Source organism: Mesoplodon densirostris, chromosome 8, assembly GCF_025265405.1.
Source record: "Mesoplodon densirostris isolate mMesDen1 chromosome 8, mMesDen1 primary haplotype, whole genome shotgun sequence".
Taxonomy (NCBI): Eukaryota; Metazoa; Chordata; class Mammalia; order Artiodactyla; family Ziphiidae; genus Mesoplodon; species Mesoplodon densirostris.
In genome coordinates, this window is record NC_082668.1 from 87700580 (window position 1) to 87711279 (window position 10700).

At 41.6% G+C, this 10700-nt stretch overlaps 1 protein-coding gene across 2 annotated transcripts in view; it reads left to right on the forward strand.

The window, feature by feature from the left end:
- The window catches only part of CERS6 (ceramide synthase 6), a 334052-nt gene extending 326720 nt beyond the window's left edge, over nucleotides 1–7332 (forward strand). The window contains exon 9 of one of the 2 annotated variants that reach the window (XM_060106271.1): nucleotides 1271–7332. In XM_060106271.1, coding sequence (XP_059962254.1) covers nucleotides 1271–1508 — 238 coding nt within the window. In that variant the 3' untranslated portion in view covers nucleotides 1509–7332. The remainder of the gene's footprint in view (nucleotides 1–1270) is intronic. The other variant, XM_060106270.1, reaches the window with a different exon arrangement.
- Nucleotides 7333–10700: the final 3368 nt, after the last annotated feature.

Here is a 10700-nt window from a genome sequence, read left to right on the forward strand (position 1 = left end):
TGCCAACTTCCCAAGCCACCTCATAGAGAATCATAAGGGACTAGACTGGGAAACTTTCTATGAAGCCAAGCAAACCACCAGGTCCCTATTGCTACCACCACCGCCCCCCTTTAGACAATAAGTAAACAGCACGCAGTTACTCAAAGGTCTTAAGGCCTGTGGGGTAAAAATATTTACCATGAGGTAGACATAGAGTAGGAGGTTCAAACTCTTTCAATTTTAAAAGCAGTAGAGTATTTCTGTAATTTCTTCCTACATTACCTCCTTGTGAGGCAGTATGATTTTCTTTCATCCTTTATGGTAACGTATAGATTTATATCCTGGTGCCTTACTCATGACTTGTAGAGTCTGAATGGAGGAGGGAAGAACCCTGGAATGATGGGAGCCAATTCATAATGATCGAGCCAATAGATTTTTCTTGGGAAATATTTTCAACTAGACCTCACCCAGCAAGTGCCCCCAGATGCCTCCTGCTGCCGTTAGTTGTTATGTGGTATGCAAAACAAAATTTCTACTTAATTCTAGCAGACAAAAAAGAAAAATTAAATCATCAAAGAATGCATTAAAAAGCCAAATAAGGGCTTCCCTGGTGGTGCAGTGGTTGAGAGTCCGCCTGCCAATGCAGGGGACACGGGTTCGTGCTCCGGTCTGGGAAGATCCCACATGCCGCGGAGCGGCTGGGCCCGTGAGCCATGGCCACTGAGCCTGTGTGTCCGGAGCCTGTGCTCCGCAACGGGAGAGGCTGCAACAGTGAGAGGCCCGAGTACTGCAAAAAAAAAAAAAAAAAAAAAAGCCAAATAAAAATGATGTTTTAGTGAACAGAGCTAGTGAGTATCTCCATTAGTGTAGTTAATTAAGAGCTGGCTTTAAATGATTCTCAAAGAGAATGTGATCATCAGAGAATAAATGGATCCATTTGTACCAAATTCCTATAGTGCCATTCCAGTAGTACCATATGCCACTTTGCCAGTAAGAGTGGGGTTCATGGTCTAGTACATTCTCAACATCCAAAGGTACCTTAAGGAAGTCAACAAAGCTAGCCCCCTGTGATGCCTAAATCCACCTACATTCCTTGATAACTGACTTAGTCACCCAAATGTTTATCTCCAAAGAAGGGGAACTTATTACTATGGCAATGTTCCTATCCTCTTTGATTTTTTTAATATTTAGATCTTTTTTCTTCATGTATGATTGTGCATATACTTCTGAGCATGCCATACCTTAACAGTTCCTTCGGAGCTGGCTGCACTCACCTTCTCGTATTCCACAGGTGTCCAAGGACGATCGAAGCGATATTGAGTCTAGCTCAGATGAGGAGGACTCGGAACCTCCAGGGAATAACCCCCATGCTGCGACCACCACCAATGGGACCAGTGGTACCAACGGGTATCTTCTCACTGGCCCTTGCTCCATGGATGATTAATTACTCAAAACTACAAGTCCCAAATAAAGTGAACTGTTTGTTCCTGGAAGTATTTAATAAGTTGCAAATGCAGTTCCTTTCATAATCTCTCAGCACCAGAAACAAAAATTAGGATTATCAAAGCATTTTGAATAGTGCACTGCCATATGTCCTGTCTGTGAATGAGGAAGAATTACCATTCTGTATATGTAGGCATGCTTTATGTAATTGGCACAAGGGAACAGTATTTGCATTTGTACTGTCTTAGAATATTATTTATTTTTTTGTATTTGTTTGTGAATCTGTGGACAAAAGAGGGTTTCCTCTCTCCTTTTACTCTCTGGGTTCATGACAGTGAGGGAGACACTCCATCTGCTTCTATCCCTTTCTATTCCCCTAAGCCAGTCCGCTAGGAGCATTAGCTTAATTGGTCACTTAGAGCAAGCAAATCCCAGCGCAGGATTCTCGTACAGCTCCAAATAGGTTTGCTTTCTTTGTGTTACAGTGCCTGTTTCGAAATGGCCTGTACAGTCTCAGTGAGCTTTCTCCCAGTGTAAAGTTGAAACAGGATGAGCTCAGTTTTGTAATTGTCACTCTTCGTGGTCAATTAGCTGTTGCAATTAAAGGGTGTGGTTATTGGAGGACTTAAAAAATGTGTTTTGTATTAAATTGCTTTGGATTAGGTGTCATTTCTTATTCGCACAGCCAAGATTCCTTCAGTGAGAATGGCAGCTAGCTGGGGATTAACTTTGGAGGTGACAGAGATTTTTTTATTCTCTATTACGGGGTCAGTGCTCTGGCTCTGAAGGAAGACTTAAGGTCATGTTTACAAACAAAGAAGTCACTCTTCCTACTGAGAATTTGTCCCATGATCTGAGAATAATACAAAGAGAGCAGCAGATTTCAACCAGGTTTTACCACTACCCCTGTAATTAGCACCGTCTTTTGCCATGTCATGAAAGAAAGACGCTAAGTATATTTTGGGACAGAAAAAGGAGACTTCCAAGAGTTGGCAAAAGTCACTTCTAATACAAAGCACTTTACCGCAACCAGCTTTCAAGAAAGCGCCCTATCTAGTATTTGATCTTGATGTCTTTATTTTTCTGAGCAAAATAAAGCCAATGGGAGAAAGACCATTTTACCCTTTGTCTTTTCTCCTTAAACATAACCCATAACATAACAGAATTTCCTGTTACTAGAAACTGAGCAGTGTTACAGTCTAAGTCCTTTTGTTTGCTTCTTTGAAGAACTTGCTCAGTTTCCAGGAATTTTTGTTCAAAGGGAGCTATTTCCAGAAAAAAAAAAAAAACAATAAAAATTCTACTCAGCAATGAGAAAGATTACTGAAAAAATAAGTTTCCATAGTCTCCTATAGGGCAGTGTTATTTATGTATAGATAAGAAAACCATACACATAAACCAAAGATTTTATCTCATTTCTTAAAACCAGCTTTTAGTAAGAGGGAATAAAAAGGTATTATAAATACTTATTTCATAAATCAGAAAGACCGTCTTCTAAAAAAAAGAGTCCCAAACCACAATGCAGTGATATCAATGTGCAAGTCAGGGCTAGTGAAGGGAACAGCAAAATACTAGGAGACGCATGTCCTGCTCAAAACCATTCATATTCAATTCAATTTTTTAAAAAATTGAAGTAAAGCTTTGTGCCCACAGTGTGCAACATGAGTGTTAATACTTCCAAACAAAAACCTCACACTGTAATGTTAACTCTTTTCCCACCTATTTATAAAATAGTGTGTTTTTGGTATGGTCCATAGTAATGATTGAAGAGCCTTGGAAATATGTCTGCTTGTTTATTGAAGAAACAGTATAACTAACTCTTCATGTAAAGCCTTATTATTTTATTTCACAGAACAGGGATATGTCTAGGAGTGTAATTTGTGGATGGTCACGTTTGTAAGACCGATCATTAAATACCAAATATACTTGTTAAGTCATCTGGACATCTGCTAAAATGCAGATATATAAAAAGTAAACAGCATGCGTGTTATAGCTGAAAATTTTTTAGAAGGTGAAAGTTTCTTATCAGCTAAAATATGGAACAGAAGAATGACTCGTGCCTTGCTTTAGTGTCTAGAGCAAGTCCCCTGATGGGTGAAATAAACCAGAGAACCACAGTGTGTTCAACTTTGGATCATCTGACACTTTTAGCACAGAAAAATAATTTCAGAAGATCAGCTTGTAAATTAAAGGTTTAGAAGATTTGCATGAAATGAAGAAAATTAAGTCTGTCCTTAGCCAAGACATCTGAACAATCTTTTGTTTTTCCCAAAAGTCACTTAGAAGGATTGAGAATTCTCAGAGCCTCTCTGACCAATGGCAGTAACTTAACACAGTCCTCTATGTATCTGTGGATTTTTATTTCATTTTACATTTTTTTTTTTTTTTTTTTTTCTTTTTGCGGTATGCGGGCCTCTCACTGTCGTGGCCTCTCCCGTTGCGGAGCACAGGCTCCGGACGCGCAGGCCCAGCGGCCATGGCTCACGGGCCCAGCCGCTCCGCGGCATACGGGATCCTCCCAGACCGGGGCACGAACCCGTATCCCCTGCATCGGCAGGCGGACTCTCAACCACTGCGCCACCAGGGAGGCCCTCATTTTACATTTTAAGGCAAAGAGTTCTTTTTGACTAATCAGAATGGTGTTTGTAGGGCTTTTGAGATGAAGAATAATATATCTTGTCTACTGCTCTCCCATGGTGGCCTGATAAGGCTGAGAGAGGAAAATATGTGAGATAGCCTATCTTCTACCTGTGCCAAGCCATAGCTTTGGAAGTGGATTTTGTAAAGTAAACTGTAGGTAGTAAGAGTGTTGTTTCCCATTGATTAACTTAGCCTGTCCTGGTCATATTCAAACCTTCCCAAGGTACAAAGAGATATGTAGGAAGGAGTCTAGAAAAGGTAATATCTTATTCTCCAATTCTATAGCTTTTGTAGATTGGCTAGAGGGAGAAAAGTAGAAAATCAAGTAGAATTTGGCCTTGGGTCAATAAATGATATAAAAATGTGTGATCTATGTATGTACCTGTATGTTTCTCAAAAACACGTGATAAAACCAAAATATCACTGACTGGTCCTTATCCATATTCTTTTCATGGAAACCATCTACCATGTGCAATAGAAACTTCCCACCTCCTTCTCCACTTCCTGTTCATGGCCCCCTGACAGCTGAGAGTGGTAGACTCCTTCAGCCTCTTTGTCTCAGAGCTAAGATCATGGAGGCCCTAAAGTCAGCATCTAAGTAGTTCCCATTTCCAAACTAAGTGATACGAATGTTGAGAATGGGGGAGCAACTACTTTGGATTATTAAACTAAGTGTTGGAAAAAATGCACATGATTTCTGCTTCACCCCAGGATTTTATTAACATCCAACTCCTGCTAGGCTGCTAGACAGATGGTATCCTGAGGTACCATCAGATAATGACACAGGCATCTAACAAAAATGAACTATGAAAAACAGATAGGCTCTCCAAAGAAAACAAGCAATTGGATGAGAGAAATAACTCTTTAGTGGGATAAAATCAGGTCACCTTTAGCCAAAATGGTGGGTAAACCTCAAAATGTCCAGTTCTGTTACCAAACTTTCCGTTCTGAGTATTGGATAGCGTTTGAATTTGAGCAAACTAAATGCTTGCACCTTGGGTAGAAAGGGCCTGAATCTTCCACTCTATATTTTTCAACCTCATTTATCTGGGCCAAAGTAAAAAAATCACATTTCATTCCAAGTTACCTGAGTCTTTACAAAAGAGCTCTTCCAAGAGAACTTTATGGACACCCATGATTGTTCCCAATCTATTCATGATTTTTGCATTGGTAGTTATTTTTGTCCCCTTCTTGGAGATGTTAATGCCAAAGTTGCCTGAGTATTTGAGTATTTTTTTCTTAATTTGAAGTATGAAAAGTATACAGAATAATTCTGAAGGTATTAAATAATTCTCTTTATCAGTATGTGTGATGATATCATTATGTCCAAAGAGGTTTCAAGAAATCCTTTGGAAATAAGAGGTTAAATGTTTACATTTCGTGTGCTATTTGAGATCTTAAGGTTCTAATTAGCTTACTTTTTTTACTTTGTCTTTGGCTGATTCCTGCTTTGTAGATAAATATTAGTAGCCCTGAAATGTTCCTAACGTTAACATAAGAAAAGATCAAATGAGATCAAAGTCTGCACTTGTGTGCTGTCCATGGAAGGAGTACTGTCAGTCACAAACAGTTCACGCAAAATGCAGCAAGGTATTTTTTTAAATGAAGTTATTGTTGTCCCCAGAGTAGGGATAAGTTTCTCTTGGTTAAATGAAATTGTACCATTATCAAATTACCAGTTAGTAATTAGCACTGGTTCGCTGTGGCCACATTTTAATTCTTCATTAGTAATAGGCCAGAAAAAGGCCCTGTGGTTTGCATTTGTATGCATGGTCCCCTCCCGTCCCCTAGGGGGCGCTCAGTAGATGCCGAGGAGGCCTGTTCACTGGTCCACTCTATGCTGTTGGAACACCTCTAACATGCGCTCAGAGGGAGCATACCTGCTGCTGGTTTTTATGGAGAAAATTGTGTTAGGGAACGTAAAACATCATAAGTAACTGTTAATAAGATCTGTAGACCCCCAAAGGAGAACTTTAGTCTTTCCAACGTGAGTTCAACCTGAAGCCTTTGAAAGGAGCACATTACCAAATGCCCACAAGCTGAGACCCCATCCGATCAAAGTCTCTGCAGGCAGACGGCCCATCATATGGTGTCTCCACAAGACTAGACAGTCTCAAGATTGCCCAGGAAGCAATGGGAGGGGACCACTAGCCTAAGATCTGTCTTGTTTATCTTTCACTCACATTCCTTTAAGTCTCCTGGGACTGTTAATAAAAGGAAGCCAGAATATTGTCACTTATCTGCTGTCAATTTCCCAGTAGCCTTTAGATCAGTTGTGTACCATACTTCCTTCTATGCCTGATTCCATTTTTCCTAAAAAATATTGTGCCCATGTGAGCCTGTTTTCCTTAACACAAGTCCATGAAAGCTTGGCTTCCTATTTCGATATATGTTGCATGGCCTGGAAACTAGGGAACAACAGCTGTTGGTATGATTTCTATGTTAAGTGAAAAATTAGATTTTATAAAGACATCTTTTTTTCTTTCGGATCTACAGTAATTTTTTAAAACTGTCATTGTAAAATTGCTCTTAAAAATTAGGGGTTTTTAAAGATTAGTTGCCAAAGAGAAATTAGCTCTGTAATAGGAACAGTTATGTGGTGATTCTGGAACTTAGAGCTTCATTAATTTAAACATGGAAAACACCCTCCAAGTTTGATTTCCCAAAATTTCATAAAGCCTCTAAGCTCATGATTTTCATCACCTCTTTACCCACATGATCAGTTACCTCCATAGCCATTTGGTGTCATGCAAGGGGAAGGTGGTTAGTTTGGGGATTTGATTTTTTTCAACTTGCCGTGAGAAATAGAATAGGTGACAAAACCTTTACTTGTTAAGACAATTCAGCACTTGAGCATCTCTGTCAGAAATGGAATGATGTACTGTTAGCCAATTAGAATTATTTTATGTATTGTTATTATGTTTTGCTGATTTTTATATGAAAATATAATTATTCATTCTTGATCCCTGGAAGCAATCATTGTAATGAGGATCATTTTACTTTGAAAACACTTTCATAATAAAGATAAGTATTAAGAGTACAGTGTAAATGCCCTTTTCTGTAAGCACTACCGAGCTTGTGTTGGTAATATGTCACATCTTCCAGGACAAGATTTATCCTCACATCATCCTATGAGTTTCTTGTAAGCCTCCTCAAACCCCAGTAGTCGCTATGATTACAAAAAAGGATGTAATATTTATACGTTCCATATAATGTTCTATTTATATGTTATTTTGTCGAGAATTTAGCTAAGCTACTTGATGGTGGTGTTGCCTCAGCAACCATTTTGTTTGCCACGCAGCCTGCAGGGACCGTAACTTGACACTAGCCCCTCATACAGGTGCATGTCCTGAATAGCAGCCCAGAGTCACAAGCAAATGTAAGTCCCCGCTATATGACTTCAGCCCTTGTGATCAACAGTGTCTCCTGCCTCCCAGTGCTTGTATGCCTTATGCATCCCTTAGATAAGACTCCCCCAGGGGGCTTACCAAAACCTCCCTCTTTTGGCTTGAATTGACTGATCTGGCCATAGCCCAGGGACCCCAAAGCACTCCACGTGTGGACCCTAATAAAAGCATGTGCCCCAGGTCCTGTTTCTTTCTCTCTGTCTGTACCCTGCCTTGACCTCCCTGTGTGGCCCCTTCAGGTGTGCCATATACTCCCCCCAGGACCTGTGAATAATAAACCTCTCTATTTCAAGTTCTCTTGTGGTCTGTTGAACTCTGTTGTCGGTTCACCATCCGACACCCTGTGCTCCACTTAACAAAGGTTCATTTAACAAACATATATATATATATATACACACACACACACGCACACACACATATAACATATATCTATGTTATAGTATCTCTTCGCAAATTAAGATATAAAAGCTTCAAGTTAAGTTTTATATAGTACTTCATTCTGGAAAAATATAATTTATAAAGACATCAGATCGGGCTTCCCTGGTGGCTCAGAGGTTGGGAGTCCACCTGCCGATGCAGGGGACACGGGTTCGTGCCCCGGTCTGGGAAGATCCCACATGCCGTGGAGCGGCTGGGCCCGTGAGCCATGGCCGCTGAGCCTGTGCGTCCAGAGCCTGTGCTCCGCAATGGGAGAAGCCACAACAGTGAGAGGCCCGTGTACCCCCCCACACACAAAAATATATATATATATCAGATCAAATATATCAGACTGTACTAATTTTTCCAAACTATAAAAGAGGCACTTAGGATAAACAACACAAAGCACAACACACACAAAATTGTCCCTCAGAGTATGTGCACTCATAGGAGCTTGGCTGACATCATCTTCTCGAGGTCTGTGCCCCACTTTGTTAGACCTTCTCTCCCTCTTTGTCTTTCCTGTGTAACTCTGTCTTCCCCAGCTGCTCTTCTGCTTTAAGCTTATGTCATCTCATATCTCAAGAGCCATAAAAATAGCACCGGCATTCAACCAGACATGCCCACCACCACCAGCATTATAAAAAATAAAGCAGACAGCCTACTAAAAATCTTACAAATATTATAACCACCCCCAGCAACATTCTGATTCCAAGCATGAGTTATTGTAATAAATCAAACCCCCAGAATTTCTCTGAGGTACAGAAAGATAGACTATAAGCAAATGCACCATTTGGAGAAACCAAGAACTCTTCCAGTTCTGTTAACACAGCAGAGTCTAACTCTGCAAGCATCTCTACCAAATAGCCACGATGCAACTCAGCTTCTCTTGGGCCCCCTTCCTTATTGCTGGGCCACATCCATCCAAGGCACCTGTGATTTCTGCCCCCTAATTCTGTTTCTACCAACCCTGTACTTGCTTCACCTGGAGCAGTGGCAGCAGTGTCCACAATGGTGAAAGATGGCAGGACAACCCAACAGCGGGGTCACGCACCAGGATCTACTAGGGTGCAGGGTGGTCCCTCAGAACTAATCACCTCAGTGACAAGCCTGAGGACCACATCCTGGATTATCCCCAAAGCCGCTGTAGCATGAGGAGAGAAAAGTTACATCATTCCTAAATGCTGTAGTTTAAGAATTATGTAAAGTGTGTTTCAGAGTCCAGGGAGGAAACAAGCCACTAGTAGACGTTTGAGTGGAAGAAACTTCAACCGAAGGACTATTTTCAGAGGCCTGGGCAGGACTATAAGGTCAAACTGGATGGTAAGGCACCCAGAGGCCAGCAAGCATGGGAAGCTGTTAGCCCCCTGGGCTGTAACCAGAGGCCAGTGGGAGGGGGTGGATGGAGAAGCTGCCTTGTGGGAGCTGGAAACTTGGATGGGGAGTCAACATCTCTGACACCTCTCTCTTCCTGCTTTCTCGTGCCACCATTGGCTGAACTCAGCCAGAAAGCTGCCAGTGGGCACCCAGGGAGATGTGGGTAGCAGAGGTCCACCTGCCACGTGTAGAGCAGAGATCCACCTGCCACGTGTAGAGCAGAGATCTGGTGGGGGGGGGGGCTGGAGGGCAAACAGAATAACCAGCATAAAGCTGGTGGTGTTCCTGGAGCCTCACCTAGGGCCTGGCAGGTAATAGGGCACAGAGAATGTTAGCAGAATGAAAGAACCCACTTAGGCGACTGCTGGTGAGGTCTGAGCTATCAACAATAACATTCCATCTCAGGAAACAAGGTGAGCATGAGATCACACTTTGTCTCCAAGTCTTTCTGCACTCGGCATTTCCCTGTGTGGGGGCTACCTCCTCTCACTGGTGCTGGGGGCACGAAAGCTGAGGGGGTTTGTGGCAGGACTCAGGTAAGGGAAGCCACCTGCAGTACCAGCTTCCCAGACCCAGGCATGCAGGGCATCAGCCGAGAAAGACGCAGGCTAGAGAAACAAACAGAAGAACTGAGTAGAGAGGGTGTTGAAGAGCTGGAGAATTAATCAAATGGAATCGTGAAAAATATGGGGTGAGAAGGTCTAAGCACTGGGACTCATGACTTGAGTCTTGAAGCAATTCTTTAGGCAAGAGTTTTGTTTGTTTTTTAATTAATGAATAATGAATCTATTGGCCTAGCCAGAGATAACTTGAACACCAGAGTCTCAGGTTCCTGGCTGCATCATTCAATCATTTAAAAATACTTACAGAGAGCCCATTAGGTGCCAGGAATTGTTGCAGGCACTAAGAATAGAAGGGTGAATAACACAGATATGGTTCCTGCTTTCATGGAACTTCCAATCTAGTAAGAAAAGGAAAAAACAAAACACAGAAACGAGGAGCATTAGTTTGCTAGGGCTGCCATAACAAAATATCACAGACTGGGTGACTTAACAGAAATGTATCCCCCCTGCAACCCCTTTCTCTACAGAGGCTAGAAGTCGGAGATCAAGGTGTCAGTAGGGTTGATTGTTTCCTTGGCCTGTCTTCTCACTGTATCTTCACATGGTCATTTCTCTGTGTATCTGTGTCCTAATCTCTTCTTTTAAGGACAGCAGTCATACTGAATTAGGGCCCACCCTAAGGACCTCGTTTTACCTTAATCACCTCTTTTTCTAACCATCGATGAAATTTTTATTACGTTAATCTCCTTTTTCCAACAAAAGGGAAACAAAGTTTCAAGAGTATCATAATTTGGCAAAAAGTTAACATCCTCCATCTTCTGCAATGAACACTGATTCAGACACGTAATCTGTTTCTGGAGCTTTTAGGGATATG